Source organism: Calidris pugnax, unplaced genomic scaffold, assembly GCF_001431845.1.
Source record: "Calidris pugnax isolate Ruff unplaced genomic scaffold, ASM143184v1 scaffold38, whole genome shotgun sequence".
Classification (NCBI taxonomy): Eukaryota; Metazoa; Chordata; class Aves; order Charadriiformes; family Scolopacidae; genus Calidris; species Calidris pugnax.
In genome coordinates, this window is record NW_015090995.1 from 16476268 (window position 1) to 16494272 (window position 18005).

The 18005-nt window shown below is 34.5% G+C and overlaps 1 protein-coding gene across 1 annotated transcript in view; it reads left to right on the plus strand.

Annotated features, from left to right (window-relative positions):
- The window catches only part of PCDH11X (protocadherin 11 X-linked), a 504069-nt gene extending 486475 nt beyond the window's left edge, over nt 1–17594 (plus strand). Inside the window, exon 7 of the mRNA XM_014955203.1 lies at nt 12907–17594. Within this exon, the coding sequence (XP_014810689.1) occupies nt 12907–13298 (392 nt within the window). The 3' untranslated portion in view covers nt 13299–17594. The remainder of the gene's footprint in view (nt 1–12906) is intronic.
- The last annotated feature ends 411 nt before the right edge of the window (nt 17595–18005 follow it).

Genomic DNA, 18005 nt, shown 5'->3' on the forward strand with positions numbered 1-18005 from the left:
TCTTCAGAATCCTCAATATAGGCACACATAGGCAGTGGCTGGTTATAAGAAGATGTTTACATTTTTAAGTTTATAAAAGCATACTTGAAAGATCAATCAAATTTGTGTTCCTATTTTAATACATTTCTCTCTTTGAAGCAATGGAATTCAATTTCCTGAACAATTGTATACCTCATGAAGTTTATACTCCCACAGTTTTATATTTGTTGTGCTCAAAATAATTTGTTAAAATAGATTAATAATAATAAATTAACTATCATGTTTTCAAGCATCATCATAATCCTCACGGTTGCAGTCACAGAACCTGTCCTAACAGCTATTGCTATGGGCTGGAATGATTACTGTCAGAGGTCATTCACTCCCATTCTCTTGGCTGATATTACTGACCCTAAAATCTTCCAGAATAATCACAGCAATGACTGTTCCCTACCACTGTCTTTCTAAAACAATATATGCTATGAGAAATCCTGTTCTGTAAAAAATTGTGTCAAACGTTGATCTGGCCTAAATTATTGATTGTCCAGGTACTGAGAGAATAATCTGGTTTAGAGAAGAAAACCACAAGTTTACTAATACTGCTAGCTAAAATTAGAATATTTTTATATTTTAATTGAAAATTCCTTAGGAGAACAGAAAAAAAAATTGAAGAAAATCTGAAAGTCACTGTTGGAGGGTGTACAAGGGAAATAAGTGAGAAGTAAAACTATTTTCTGAGAGGTATTTTTTTTTCTTTCAGCAAAGGAAAACAGGAAAGTTCATAATATATATGTATTCCTATCCTGTCAGCAAAACTCCTTCTTGCCATAACCTTCTAAATAGTTGCAAAAGGCTTATTGGAATTGATAGAAGAAACTTATAATCAAACAGCAAAACTTCAGTGCAGAAACTGGTCACAAATGTATGTTTAAAGAAAGGATAACTGTGAAAGTATTGCTTCATCAGAACGATGCCAAAATTTTGGAAGGTGCTAGCAATGGTTATAAAGGCCCAATTAGGAAGTCGTAGCCATCACAGTAAGCAGTTTTGAACTCACAGGTAAATGATGGAAACTCAAGTCAGGCATCCTTTTTCTTTCAAATGTCTATTCTGAATGAGGCTCTAAGCTACTGTGCAAAGATTGCTCCAAATCACTCAGAGCCACACTTCTATGCCTGACTGGAGCACAATGAAGTTTGGATTATGCTGTTTTAAATTATCACCCATTTGAAGTAATTTTCTTTATAAAACAAGATTAAAATGACTGTAATTCAAAACATTTTACCTCAAATTGATGTGAAAATTGTAGTGTTCATATTATTTCCATTTTTCAATTTGACAAAACATTTCACTCCATGTATATGCTTTTCTGTGTTGTCACTATCTTAAGAGTGAAAATATGCATTTTACTCTGTGCATTTTATTCTTTCCTGATGTGTCTTATTTCTTAACACTACTTATTTAACTTTTATAAAGCGTGTCTTTATATAGTCTATTGTGGTACCTGGGGAAAATATAAACAGATTCAGGAGGTTTGCTTACCTCCTTTCTACCCCACAGAAACAGTTTATAACTTCATACTGTTCAATTTTTTCTCTGGTTTTTCTGCACACCTGATGGTTAGATAAGTGCTGCTGATAAAGCAAAGCAAAGAAGAATTTTAAGTTCTAGTTTGATAGAGTTGAAACTCAGATTATGGTGACTTTTATTTACATGAAACTTCCTTTCATTTGTTTTCATAGTAATACCGTAGTTGAAATTTCTCTCCATATTTTTTCCACAAGGCTTCATAACTCCTGAAGAAATCATTTAGGGAAAGAATAGTCTTTCCTATTCCTCAGAAGTTTATTTCATGGACAGGCTGTTACATCAGTTGGTTGCTTTTTTTTAAATCCAGTACATTCTGAGTTACTTGAATTCCCTATGATTAAGGGTATGTGTTTCATCTAATATAGAGTGTTTCTTACAGACTTCTTGTAGTAGCAAAGTACAGACCAGCACTGAAAAGCACTGGAAAAGCAAGTGACTTGCAGAAGTCCATGGCTAAATTAGTACCGCTGAGAATTACAACTGTAAAGTTCCTGGCCTAAAAATACCGATATGCAAATGTACTTTTATTTAAGTTACACTGTATTCAACCATAAATGCAACAGAATGCCAAAGCCTATCATTTAATGTAATAGCACTACATTCACCAGTTATCAGACCCACAAACTCTGGGAAGAAGCTGCATTGTGTGCTAAATCTGCATAGGATAATTCATTCCTTACTGGGGGGTATGATTTCATGAGCTGAAAGCTTTAACTAGTACATATGTATAGGATAGATTTAAAGTGATTATGGAAATGTCACCGCAGGACAATATATTATTAGTAGTCCCTCATATGTTGTATGCCGTCCCCTTATGTTTGCTGATAATTAAAAAGCAGATTGGGATGTCATGGTAAGAATGAGTGCAAAGTGTCCCTTTTATCATTTGCAATAAATATGAGATAGTGGTCTTTCTGTATCCTTCGGTGATTGTTCTATTTGCGTTGGTGACAAATGACATCTTTCTCCTTGTAATGTGCCTGCAGGGTTAAATGACTTTATTATTATTAATGAGTCATTGCTCCAGCTGCCCAGAAACAGAGGGAGTAGGAAACATAAGAGGTTTAGACCTAAGTAATTACAAATGTAATTATTACCTTTCAAATTTCATTTTTACAGCAATCACAAAGTTGTTAATCAAACATGGCGCTTTCCATGTATTCACACTTTTTGGGGTCTTTGTCAAAAGGATGAGTAGCTACGTGGTTCCGCTGAGGGTAGTCTGTGGCAGATTGACAAAGTGGTAGTGACAGAAAACTGCTGTGAAAAATTGCTTAGAAAATGTTGTCTAATCATCAAGGAGTCTGTGGTGCACAGGATTTTCCAAGAGAAAAACCCACCTGAGCTGCAGCCATATGGAGGAGAGTGTCTTGGGGAGGACAAAAGCTGCAGGAGGGGAATCCTTTTGTCCTGTGGAGACATGAAATATCAAAGTTTTACTCCTCCAGTCCGTCCTTCCACAAGGTTGTAGATTGTCACTAAGGAATCCAACAAGCACAACAGAGCCGACATGCTACTGGATGCTTTAGGGGAATTAAAGTGTGCCCTCCTGGCCTTGCAGTAGTTATCCTAATTACTCATAATTCTGGATTTGCAAGTTTTCAGGTGGAGAACAAGGCTGGTTCTTCTGTATTAATGGAAAGGGAGTCACAGGGAATATAGAAAAGGGGACTGGTTGTGGATGGTGCTAGACAATGTTGCAGATGCTGTGAAATGTAAGCAGCATTGCTCTTCATAATCTGAACTTGAAATTCATTGTGAAATGGAAAATCTGAGGAAAAGCTTTGGAGAAATTAGAACATTTCCTTTCAATTATGTAATTTCTGCATAATGTTGAAATATTAAGGATTTTCATATTTTAAAAATCTAAATGAAAATGAATAGAGAAAATGGAAACTATTAGCTTCTGTACTTTATACTTCAGAATGTCATTTGAATCAACACTATCACAACAGTTGAACTTTGAAACTACATTTTTGATGGAATATTGTTTTGTCAAAAAAAATTTAAGTGAGCTTTACTTACATATTCAACTGGAATAAAGAGATTTAATATTGGTGATGGTCCAATCAAATTTCATATCTATCAGCACTTAAATAAGCATAGTATACTACTTACATATCATCATAGGTGAATATTATAAAAATTAGAAAGATTCACTGAATAAATTCAAGGTATTAATGATAAAACCATAATTTTTTGTTTATACTCTAATAAAGAAAAATGCCTTTTTTTTTTTTTTCTTGAAATGCTACTGCAGTCACGGCATAAAAGCCCTGGAATATTTTAGAATGTTGTAGGTTTATTTTGTTTGCTGCTCTAGTGGCCTTTGACTTTAAATTTCTGTTTCTGTATGTCTGATTAAAAAACATTTTCAAAATATAGTTCATTGTCTACCTCCTAAATTATCACAGGAAAGATATGTTTACTAGCTTACTAACATTTGGGGGTTTTATGGTTTCCTTTCAAAAATAAATGTTTCATTGAAGTGTCTGAACCATGATCAATTGCCCAGAGCTGTTCCATTTCTCAATTTAAAAGAATTTCTTAATATTCTACTTTAAATCAAACTTTATTTTTTTTACTGTAACGTCAATAAAAAGAAAACAGAGCCCCATTTGTCCTGTAGATATATCAAGAAACTCTTGCTGAAGTGGATAAAGGGTAAATACAGATATTTGAGGCAGAACTGTAGGTCTTTTATCCCACACCTCTCCATTGAAGGAGTTGTGAGGTGTCTCAAACAGAGCTGAAAATGAACCTCTGCTTGTCCCTTTCTTCATTGCCCTGCCAGTATTCTGCATTCTGGTGAGGATGACTCACCTGATCTGCTTATTATAACAAGTGTTAGAATTCATTCTTGGAGTAGTATGAGAGTATACTAATATTTTCATATAGGTCTGTTATCAAGTGTAAGTGCTACTAACCTTATTCCACCTAGAAATTATGTTCCCTTCTTATCTTTTTGAAGTTCATTCTTTTTCCTATCTCCAAGCCCAGACCTTTGTTCTATAGCCAAAGAATCACAACAGGTAATTGATTTTTTGATTATAGCATCCACATCCTAAGCTTAAGAAATGTATTTTCTGCTGTTTCCACACCAAATGAGTTTATGTAGATTCAACGATTCTTCGTTCTCTTTAGGAATCTTCAAGGTATATAATGATTTATAGTAAAATCAGTAAACTACCTCTCCTTCATACACACACAGAATTTTATTTAAAACTTAAGCTTTAAAAACTGAGTAGTATTATATTCTGTATACTTACACTGTAGGTACTGTAAGCAGAAATTTTCTTCTTTTTAGAACTTAATATGTATATATTTGAATGCAAGCATGAATGAAACTGAGCAACCTCTCTAGTGAGGTTTGAAGAGAGAGAACAGATGTTAAGAATTATCAGTAGAAATTACTGCTACGTTAATTTCTTTTTCTAAGGATTACCTATACAAAGCTGCATCTTGAAGACTGCTCATTTTGTAGTTTCAAACAAACCTTTCTGTACAGAAAAAACATCAAGCTCTTTGTGTTGTTTTAATGTATTTTTTCCTGCTTTTATGGGGAAAGTATAGTAAAGTATAGTAATGGCCATTAGTTCCATCATATAATATATTTTCTCACTTTGCTTTATCCTTTTTAAAACATTTGTTGCTTCTTAAAATAGTACTGACATGCCCCTAAATTTCCCATGCAAAATATTCTCTTCAATGTTGAATTAAATGAAAGAGCATACTGTGCTGAACTGACTCTGGATTAAATAAATAAATGTATTTAAGCAAACACACATCTGTTTAATTGATGGTAATAGATCCTCATATACATTCTTAATGAGGTATTTGAATAATTATTTGATCACTAAAAGGAGATATAAATGGTATTTTATAGTGTACAGAGTTATCTTGTATTGGTTAAGTGATTTTTCTGTTAATTAGTCCCCATTCTGTTTTAACATATTTGACTAGATCATTTTTTAAGTTAAAAAACATGCCTGCATTATGATAATGAGAAAATATGTAATTGGTTTTTTTCTATTCCAGTTTTTATCTTGTTGATTGTATTTTGTGGTATTTTTAAACTTTTTTCTAATACCATTCAGCATAGACAGTTAAATAGTAAAAGTGACCTTTTAGTTGGAAATAGGCAAAGGGTGTTAATACCCAAAGCAGCAAAAGGCACAGCAGAGCAGAGCTCGTCTAACATTAAGGAATGACTTTCACTTGTATGTTTAAGAGCAACTTTTACTGAGCATTTTAAATTTAATCTCTAGAAGTTCATATGAGATATACTATTCTTTATAGGTCTCCTGCACCTCATATTTCAAGTAATGTTTAAGGATATTTAAGAAAGCCCCAAACTGTTTTTTCTGTATGTATGCACATGTATGAGGAATAAGTCTTTAGGAACATCATCATATCATTTAGTGTCATGAGCGTTGTACTTCACACTCTCTAATAATTCTTGCAGATACATTAACTTTACTGCACTTTTTGTTTTCCTGGGCACGGTAAGAGACAGCGTTGATAAGCGCATTTCCAGAGAAGGTAGAAGGTTTTCCATGCCCTCAGGACCACCGAGGGAGTGAGCGAGAGTGGTTCTTGGCTGCTGGCTGGGGTCAGCTCACCGCTTAAAGGTGTTGCTTGAAGAAGCAGTCATTCCAGAGTGATAATTGCTGAGTATCTACATCTTTCTACAGACTCTCCTTTCCCTTACTACAAATAAAATGAAGTTTTACACATCAAGAGAGAAAGTTTGCTGTGCTACCGCTGTCCTACTGAAAACTCATATTGAAAGTGTTTCTTCTTCCAGGCACCAGCTGAAAAGTGACAGCTGAAGCCCTTTCTCATCCAGCATATTTTTGTAGGAAACTGAGTATATTACAGAAACTTTACATCAGTAGAAGAGCTTAATATATATCACATAAAACGCATAGGCTTCTCAGGTATGGGGAAAGAAATGCAAATTTCACTCTTTACTGTGTTTTCAGGTCGAAGGTTATTGCTGGAGGATAAACCATTTTTCACCGTGTAGTTTCACCTTGTTTAATTGATTTGAATTTAAATTTATATTCTGTGTTAAATAATGAACAATGTATTAATAATTAAGAAGCTTCAGTACAAATGTGAAGCAGTTAATTAAATATTTAATAAAGCACATTGTATTACCCAGTATTGTAATCAATATACTAGATTTTAGGGTATTCATTTTAGATGGTCATTATACTTTACAAGTTATGGTTAACATTCTCATTGATAACTCAATATACACTTCATAGGCTAAGAAACATGCATCCATTGCAAATTACCATATTTGTTTTGCCATAATTAGCAACAAAACATGGACATTAAAGATGAATACAACCCGCCCGCTGAAGCACTACGGGTCAGTGCTGCGTATTCTACAACACTGTCGTGCCCATGTTCATTAGGCTGAAACAGAATAGGCTGCAGGAGGGGTAGGGACCTGAGGGGTTTTTTTGATGAAATCTCTTCCTGTGGAAAACAGCAATTATTGAAACTGAACTTTTTTCAGGAGCTTTGCTTTTAGACCATTTCTTGGTTTTGATTAATACAAGATTGAAATTCTAGTCAGAATAAGAATAACAGATGACTTAATGAAAGATTAATGTGCTTTATTTATATGACTATTATTTGTGAAGGAAAGATTCACTTCATTTCACAAGCATAGTTAATTGTACAGAATTACCATATGCCATCTCTTTTGCCCCAATGCTTCCTCCGTTCCCTGTCTTCTTCCTCACCAACTTTCCCCAGCCATCTTTGATAAAATTTGCTTGACTAATTGAAGCCAGGTGCAAAATACTCACACCTCATACCACTGGGATTTTATAATAAGCCTAAGTCATGGCAGTTTTTAGGATTAAATTCAAACTAAAACCATGGATGTTAGGATATAAACTGTGTTTGCTGGCATGGAAAGAGAGCTTATTCTTGCAAGATATCCAGTAAAATCTGTCAAGCCTAAGTAGCACATCGAAATGTGTGATTTCCTGCATTCCTGATTTCCTGTTGCTTCCTCAGTTCGAACATCTGGAGGATCAATCTTCCTCTGAGTACGATTTCTCACAGGCTCTGGTAGAGGCAAGCGGTGTGTCCTACTTGTTCTTTGAATGAAAAGGTTCAAAGGCCTAGAACTTAATTAACTCTTTTAATTTTTTAATTTATTGAGACATATACAGGAAATAAAATATTCATAGGAAACTTCTCCCAAAGGCATTTTATTACTAAAGCAAAAAAAAAAAAATAGAGTGTACTATAGCAGCAGTTATTTAGGGTTTCTACATTCAAGCTTCTTCCTCCTGACCTTATTAAAGTAACCCAGTTTACACTAACAACTGTTCTCCTCTGCCTTTTTTATTGTTATTGTCATTTCTGTTCTCTTCACATAGTGGAGACTGCTAAATGATCTTACCCAAGTGGCCAGTTTTGGTCACCAGGGTAATTCTAGACTATAATTTCCCTATATTATGCTTGAATTCCTGCTTAGATTTAGTACCACATTTAGTAAATACACACGGGCAAAAAATGGGGGGGGGGACACAACCCATTCCTTAGGAGCTATTGGCTGAGATAAGGTTGTCATCTTCATCACTCTGGTGGGTTCCTGCTGAGCAGAGAGCACTGAATGTGCGATGGGAGCTGTTTAATATGAAACGCCTCAGTAAATAAGAGGCACTTCTGGATGCTGACAGAGTAGCATTGGCACTGCAAGCCATGTATTCATATATGTGCTGTGTTGTGAAAATATGAAAAATAGCTCAGCAATGGCATAATTATGGGCAATTTGCTTAATTGCTTGCTAATTGTTGCTTGCTTTATTATGAAACAAGAGTGCTCTAAATGTAACACTGGATGGTTTGCATCCAAAATGTGTCAAATTCAATACTGGCTTTTCATTAAGACTTCAGCTACGTGGCTTTAAAATTCAAACATTCTGTATTCTCTGTTATAAGTTGTTTTCTTTTTTTTTTTTTTAATTGTTTTAGAAATTTTATTTGCTCAATTTATAACCCCCTAAGCCTGCATCGGTATAGTACAGTCTGGCAGATTTTGAACTTTTAATCAATCTGAGTACTTTGCTAATGAATACATTTACAAATATCTTTTGATCATTATAACACATATGGATAAAGGTGGAGATGTTTCAAGACTTCTCTGGAAGCTCATGTTCTTGATTGTTCAACTCTTACAAATGCACATTTCCTTTTTAACATATACACGCAGAATTTTTTAAAGGTATATCTGCAATTCTGAAAGTTTGGCCTAAACTTTTGGAAAAACTATTCCACTTTGACCAAGATATCCTGCTTTCAGCAGAAGGGTAGAGATCTTCAAAAGTCACTTCCAGCCTGTCTTGTCATTTTGTGATTTTGTGATGCAAGTGATGACTTCTGTGGTAGACTGAGAAAGAATCCAACCCTCTTAATGTTGTCTTAGTCATATGTCTCCTTTTTGGGGGTGCAGGGGAGGGCATAGCGGTAGAAAAGAAAGTGTCTCGTTTAAACACCAAGTATATGCTTCCAGTCAACATTAAGAAACTGCTGGTAACACAGCTGTAGTAACAGCCTGTCTTCATTTGAGAATTCTCTATGAGAAATATTGTTAAAAATGGAATGGAATATTAAGCTGGAAATGCCAACGCACGCAGTATTGTGCCACATATTTTGTAGACTGAGAGCGAGAGTAGTATTGTAAAAGTTCTTCAGCTTTCATTCCTCAAAAGTAAAGATAATAACTAACATTTTTATTTACTATTTATAAAACCCTACACAGGCTTTGTATCCACAGAAAGTATCTAAGCAAAACAAACAGGAAAAAGATTACCAAATGCTATTTTTTATAATTGTTTTGACTGAAGGATAGCTACCTGGCAAGGTTGGAATTCCACATTTTCTTAAGTGAGCGTGAATATTCTTACTGAAAACTGCTTTGACCTATAAATGATAAAGACTGTGGAACAATGAAGAAAGTCTTTTAACTATTGTGCTTTTAGTTATATTTGACAGTTCTGATCTAAACATTTCATAAAAGCTGACAGACACGTTCTTTAAAAATGTTCTTAGTTCTTAGGCAGACAGTTTAAAAATGGTTTCATTCCTAAAACAATACAGAGTTCAAATCAAAGTGTTAAAACTCACATGTGCATGAGTGTTATCTATTTTATGAATTAAAAATTCTCTTTCATACTACTTGCATGTCGTAGTTGAAGAGTCTCCATGTTGTATGAAAAAAAATATACAAAATTAAGGGTTTATTACCGAATGAAATAAGAAATGAGGTAGACTGTAAGAGTTAGATGGAATGTATTGTTTATTCATAATACATGGGGGATATGTAAACTTCTGTTTCCATTTATAAACCTGGCATATCTTAGGTGAGATGGTGTTACTAGACACTGCATTTCAGTAGAGAAAACCATCATTTCTTCTGAAAATATTTAGAAAGAGCAGGAACCTTGTTTTACTGGATTGGTAGAGGCAGATGTCACAGATATTTCCTACCACTGAGTGCTTACAGGAGTATGGAGAACAATCACCTACTTTCCAATGAGAGACAAGGCACAGAAAAGTACTTGTACTTACTAAATACTTCTGTTTCCTGTTCTTCTGCAACACTGCAGAGGTGCTCAGTAGAAAAGGGTCTTAACTCTTCAAAATTAATGAGAACTGTATCTTTTACATGTTATTAATCATAAGCAGTGATGAAAAACGTACTCTGACAATCGAGATTACGTGTACCACATATCAATGCTGAAAGATTATGACTGCTACAAAAGGTGTATCTTCTAAGCAGTCCTGCATTGGCCGACTGCTGTGTAATGAAACTCAAATTCAAAATAATTTGTATGCATAATTTATGATTATGCCCAGGATTGTTGTAAAGTTTTTGTTGGTTTTTTTTTTTGTTAATTTTCTTTGCTAAAACTAAAACTCAAATAAAAATGTCTCTTTATTAACAGAATAAACAAGACTGTCATTCTTACGAGGTTGTTATTCTTAGCATGGTAACATGTTCCAAGTCTACAGGTAGTCTGGCAACACATGGCACAAAATTGCTGTCCTACTGATCTGCTGAGATGCTGTACAGAATGTTTTATGAGTGACCTTTCAGTTCTGCAGTTGCCTTGTCTAATGCTTAAATGTTAAGTTTTTATTGCAAATTTAGCTTTTGTTTACAAAGCTTTTTTAGCTTTGTTTACTCTCTTAGTGAAGTTTGAGACAGATAGTAAAGTCTAAGTATTGTAACCACTTCCTGTGAAGAGCTAGAAATGCATAAGTATTATTTGCAAATAACCAATTGTTATTTTATTCAGTTTTACTGAATATTTTACTGAATATTTTTTTAGTTCTACTAACATTTAGTTTTTTAGTTCAGATGTACTGAATATTTATTTTATTCAGTTTAACTGAATTTTAAATAATTATTCAGTTTAAGTGAATTAAAAGCATTTTAAGAGTTATTAGAAAGCCTCAAGATAAAAGGAAACACTGAGGTACTGGGTATCAAAAAGGTATTTTTAATAAACACAAAAAAGATCTGTTTCTGTATAAAACAGGGATAACTAAACACTCTGTCAAGGTTGTACCTGATTTCAGTGAATTGCCTTGATCAGAAGAGAAATGAACCTGGATAATTAAAGAGCTTAACAAGACTTGTATATGCTTCAATTTATGTCTTTAATAGCAGATAGAAGGACACAGAAAGATTAGACTAATCTACCGGTAGTAACTTTTTTTGCAGGAACTATTGCCTCTGCTGAATTATTTCCATATTTATGTCTCCTACTGCCCATCAAAACTGGATTAGTATTTCAACAGCAAGGTGCCAAAGCTTTGTCAGGATTACATTGAAAAATACTGAGACAAAATGAATGAAGACATGTTAAATGCCAGTAATAGGGCAAAATAACATTTATAAACAGTAATTTCTCTAACTGGCACATACTTGTACAATATACTTAAGGAGAAATAATCAAGAACATAGCATTCATAATACAATGAGCAACCAGTTGTCTACTTAAACTTGGTAGATTTAAAAAAGATGTATCCTGTATTTTGGACATCAGTTATATATTTCAGTGCCTGAAGGAAAGACTTAATTCATTTGTATTGAGACATAACATGGATATATGTATTTGTGCTTTGTAGCTTTACACAGATTTCAACATGCAAAGTATTTATTAAAACAGAAATGCAGCGTAAAGCTCAGAGGGTGAGAGGCTCCTACTCAGAACTGGTATTGCTGTAAGTGACTCCTAGCAGCATACCTTCTCCTGTGGTTATGAGCCAGAATCTAATTTTTAAGGTTATTTTCATGAAGACAGATATTAAAAATACACATGTATCTTTCATTGGAAAGTTTTGTGAGGACAACACAGCAAAGTATCCAATTGGATACTCTTCTTCACTCTTCATGTATTTCAACCCTGCACATAGCAAGAGAATATAAAATTAACACATACAATATGAAAACTATTTGAAGGAATGTTTTGTAGAAGTTTAATTCTATTACTTTGAATTTACATAACATGGTAAATCCACAGTTTAAATGAAAAAGATCAAGATTGTTTATGTATTGCAAATTAGGTCTTTTCAGATTTAGTAGTTTACTTTGCCTTTGAACAAATTATAATTTCTATCATCCTTTTTCAAGGACACAAACTCTGCCTCTGCTGGTTCAATTACTAGTAAACTACAGAGGTTACAGCTTCTTTTGCTATTACCCTTTGATTTTTCAAGGTTTCCAGTATGGAATGCATGGAGAAATCAATTCTCTTTAAAATAGCTGTTACGCTGTCTTTCATTCTTAAAGCTTTGGAGTGCATCTTTGAAGCCAATGTACCATCTTTGGTTATTGTGTCCAAATTAATTTCGTTTTGCCTCAAGTGAAGCAAAACAATCCGAAAATCCAGTTTCAAGAGAGCATTTTAAAAATCCTAATTGTAATATTTTTTTCAAGTAGTTATATGCAAATATGTACAATTATGGTATTAGATTATTATAAAGCTTATAGCTTTATTACACAAATGGCAATTTGAAAAAGTGAAAAGGTCATTGTAAGTAGATTGTATAAGAGCTTTAGTTACATAGCTGTATTGATGGTATCATCTGTTTGTTAAACATTAAGTTTTTCCTGACGATAGTTGATGACAACACTATGGGACTCAAACCTGCAAAATCTAAACCTTAAGTCGTACACCTGGAGGTATCTTCTTTCAAAACCATGGCCATTATTGTAGAAGTGGAGTTTGCTTTGTTAGCCTTGATTCCCTGTGCGCGTCAGTCTTCCGACCTCTGATAATGTCTTTTTCCACCCTCCCAGCTATCGAAGTCAATCTCCAGAAAGCCCTGGCTGAAGCCTCTGAAACCTGCACACAGGAGTGTCTCATCCTAGGCCATTCTGACAACTGCTGGATGCCACCTTCTTTGACACAGTATCAGCAGTCCAACACCCCGTTGCCATCGTTTGGCTTCCAGCAAGGCTGGGGCCGAGGAGTCAGGCCTGAGGGACGACACACTCTTGGGAGGCCCCTTCCAAAGGACGACACTGACAAAGGCCAGGGTGGGCCCCGGCCCCAGTTCTACAACACCTGCGAAAGACATTGCACCAGCGAGGATCCCGTCAAAGTCATTCCTCTGGCAAACTTCGCCGCGTCCCACCAGGCACCAGTGTCTGGGAGTAGCACAACGTTTATACATGAGCACCAGCTATAAATGCTTATCTGACAAATCCGCTGTTTCAGGCTTTAAGTGTGACTGTATATAGTCACAGCCTAACACTGTTCTTCATGCATATACAGACTTGTTAGGCCTGTGAATATTTATGTATATAGAATCCTAAGTTTGAAATTGAAAAGCTAAATCCTTAGGACTTAGTTAAAAGAAATTTACCACAGCTCTTGGTAAAATCCACAAAATGGGGAAGAAAACCCACAACCCAGAAACAATCAAAAGAAAAACACAAAATCCTGTTCATTTTCTTATATGGGCCATATAGTGCAAATATCTGCCAGCAGTTCTTCCTCCCTGTTGAAAGCAATTTCTTAGTACAGTTTGGAGAATATTACAGTCTAAATATAGCTTACTCAAATTTTTATTTGTTGTTGTTATTTATAGCATATTCATAGATTTCATCTTCCATTTGCTTAGCAATAGAGATCAAGTGGGCAATTTCTCATTTGATTACCTTACATAATAGAATGAATAAGATCCTAAAATCTAATTCTTAAGAAGGATCTTTCTATCAAAATTTATCTTTTATGTAATTAAGGAAAATATACTTAAGGACATGACATCTGCTTTTGATTTTCATTATTATTGGCTCAATCTACAAGTACTTCTTATTTGAAATAATTCAATAGATGAAATGGAAAGCTCTCAACTAGGCTTTTCTGTGTGAAATAAACAACATGACAATGATAGGTATGCAAGATCACAATTGGAAAAAAAATTATAAATAACTTAATCATTTCCAAGATTTTCCTTTCTATAATAATGCAAGTGACAATATGATAGATATTATGCTTTTCAAGCCATACGTTTATTTCTAATTTTTTTTTTTTTCTCTTGCAGAGCTTGCTTTGGCTACTGTTCCTGTTAGTAGAAAATTACACGGGCACTGCTGAAAACAGTAGGAAAAAGGGGTAGGTTTTTTGACTGATGTGATGTTGTGGCTGCAAGCTACTGGTGTTCAAAAGAATATTATAATGATGTATATGGCTTTTTTTTTACAGTTATATTGACCTATTGTAAGTATTCAGTAAAAGATTAGCTACAATTAGTTACTTCACTGTAAATCTATTAGATGAAGGCGTACTCATCATTGTGGCTTAGTTAATTAGAGAATGACTGGCAGTTCTCAGCAAAGAAAGAAGAATCTAGGTAGTGAAGGCTGGATAAATGTAATTATAAGTACGCCCCAATTACATTATTTGATAAAGTCTCAAGATGACTCTTTAAAGATGAGGGATTTTTTTCAGAGTTCTGTATACTGGAGGATATAGTTTTAATAGTGGCAGAAAAAAGCTGGTGAACTCTACAGTAGAGAGAAAAGGACATTCCTTTATTAGATTAAAAAAACCCATTTTCTTTCTAGTATTTTATTGCTGTTTATCCATTTCATCGTTTATAGCATGTACATACCAAGAAATTTTTTCTTTAAAAAACTGCGTAACTTTGGTTTTATTGTTACATTAAGTGAGACAATCAAAGTTGTATGGAGGGGAAAAAAGACAGTGTGTGAATATTTCCTATGGATAGAATTCTATGTAGGCTTCATATTGTAACTTAAATCTGTAATTTATGAACAAAACTGTTTGTAAAAATGCTGTAATATTATCTGCTTGTAAAATTTACAGAAGTTCAAGTTGTTGAGGGTTTCCAATGAATGCTAAAAGAGCTTCTCTTATGTGCCCAGCAGGTATAAGTAGCTTTATATATCGCTGTCCCCACTGTAAATCTATTCAAATCACATTTAGATTTTATGTGCAAAATAAAAGAAGCTTCACTTTTAACCTACTGATAGGATTTAATTAATGAACATCAGGTTATCTAATGATGTTTTCTTTTCTTTTCTTTTTTTTTAATGTAGTTTTCAATAACGTTTAGAAAAGATGTGGCACACTGGCTTCCAGTTGCATGTAAATCATGGAAAAAAAAATAATCCTTTGGGTACTGACACAACTCATTTCCAATTCCAGGACAATTAAAATTTGAGAAATTAATTCATACCTAATACATACAAAGCCCTTTGCTGTTTGCTTTGGAGACATCACAATGAGAAAATTCGGCAGTCCTTTCAGGGATTCGCAAAAAAAGCTTATCTGTAGTTTACACAGATTTACCAAACATATTAATTGTGCAAATTTAGAATAATGCTGACAGCTAATGTTTCCTATTGTAAGCAGAGGACTTCAGTTTTTATTACAGAGAGCTGCCATACCAAATGTTCACAGAACTGGCAGCCGCATTGGAAAACTCTTTTTTTTGCCTGCAATATTTCCTTTCTGGCTAAAAATTCTAACTGAAATTTGCTGGCAAAGAATTCATTTGTACAATTTCAGGATTTTTGTAGGAAAATGAATGAGAATTAGTGTTTTTTCATAGGTTTGGGGAAAAAAAACCCAAACAACAAACACAACACTTGAATGCTTATCAGGTTTTTTTATTATTATTTTTTTTTCTCTAAAGTACTGAAGCAGTTGACCATCCCCCTTTCTCTTGAAATCAAACAAACAAAACCCTGGCAAAACACCAAAACCAAACAACAAAAATTTGCTTAAACAAAAAGCATTGTAAAGATGAATCTGATTATAGAAAGTATTAAATGTTATATCCATTAAATTGTGTTGTGATAGTCTAAAATTCTGTCAACAAGATACAGAACAAGTAATTATAAATACATGTTGTGTCAGGAGTTAAATGGTTCCCTCATTCTTATATATTACATATCTGATACATAGAACTATGCATTTGAGGCAACGTCTTTCTGAGTTCCATGTCAGTATCCAGAGGAATAACATTACTAGAGACTCTTTACACATCTTACCATGTAATAAATAATTTATCTAGTACATAGACTGTATATTTTTGTGTAATTTTTTTTTTAGTCATTTAACTTATTTTATCTTACTTGTGTGAATTTGTGGAGAAAACTCCTATATACAATATACAGTAAAATGGTAGTTACATGATTAGATTTGTTTCATACAGTGTAACAATAAAGGAAAACCTTTGCCTTCAAAGCAATGTGTCACACAGTCTAGCCTAGACTATTTCCCCCCCCACCCCAACTCAGTACAAGCTTGTTGCACTTTTAAGTACTGCATCAAAGTTAGGGGTAGTGGTGGCAGAAGGTACCTTTTTCCATATCGTAAAGCAGTCAATTCTTAAAAAAAAATACCACACCCCAACTTAAAAAAAAGAACAGAAGTTTGAAGTAAAATGTGCTGTTTCTTTGTTTTCCTAAACTGTGCTGTATTCTGAAGTGTAACTTAATTCTAAAGAAAGAGTAATTAGGCATGTCTGCTTGGCCAGACAGAGACTACGGAGCACCTGCTCTCTCTGGGCTGTGAGCTGGCCGGATGCAGGTCATTTAGCTAATTATCATGGCAATGAGCCCGTGCTAATAGGACCTGAGGGCTTATGAATGTTAGCATGACAGCCAGCTTGACGTAACATTAGTTATGTGGTTCTGAATCCAGCCAGGTCTTTTTGCTTGGTGTAGGGCTGGAGGAGGGAGAGCAGCTGCTTCGTATCAGACATCTCTGAGCTTGGTGTGTACAGATCTATTTGGGGTTTTTGTAAGAGAAGTGAAACTTTGCTGTTGGGTTCTGAGCAAGCTGTGATCCAGCGTGGAGCCCCACCAGCAATCACTGTTACCCTGCTTCCAGCCTGCTCAAGCCAAAGACAGCAAACCTAAAATGATTTCTACTCAGTAAGGGTTGATTAGCTCAAGGTTGGTTGATTCAAGCTTATAAAGTTTGAGTTTTTAAAGCTTGCAAATTTACATTTGACTTCTATTTGTTTGCTGAAGTTTAGCTTTTGCAGCTTTAAACCAATCCTTACTGAATGATTATCAATTAAATGATTGCACTGCAGTTTATTACCACTATGTAACTGGGTAAATAAAAAAGAAGGGATTGGTTTGTGCAGACACAAAGTAAAGTTGAAGGCAAAGATTTTATTTGGTATACGTAGGAAAATTGTGTATAACTTATGTTATCCCTAGTGAAGAAAGAGATTGACTATTTCTTGTAAATATTTGAGTTTGTATTTCTGGGAAATCTCCCTGCTCTATGGCATACTACAGGATCTGAGAGTGAGCAGTGTATGTCTGTGTATTGAAACAGCCCTAACCACACTTTACAAATCATGCAGTTGGACATCATATACTACAGTCCAGCAGCATTTAAAGTCCAGTAAATTTGCAGTAGTTCTATTTCAGGTTTCTGTACAGCATGTTGTCTTGTTAATTACAATGCTTATTAATAAACTAGATCCACAAAAGCAGTTTTCTCCTCTGCACTGTCTTCTTTCTGTTTCTGGAATACAAGGGGTTGAAAAGTATTCCTCCAGCTATACTTCTCTCCCATTTTCAGCTTTCCAAAACTCATTTCTTTGTGAAGACCCACACTGTCAGAAAGTCAAGAAAATTTAACTTCATTTGCAGTTCCTTCATGCAACAGAGTAGCAGGCTTTTGGTAAACAGTAGAAATATTCGCAAATAATGTGTACAGCAATCTAGCTTTAAATTATCAGAAATATCTTCCATTTCCACGTTACTTCTTTTCATACCAAGTTCCATCCTTATACTATGCCTCTGATACACTTACTTACAGAAAATCATTATGAGCTGGAGGCAGGAGTGTTTATGGGGTTTGTTTTGTCAGAAAACAAGCTATTTCTAATTGAGAGAACATG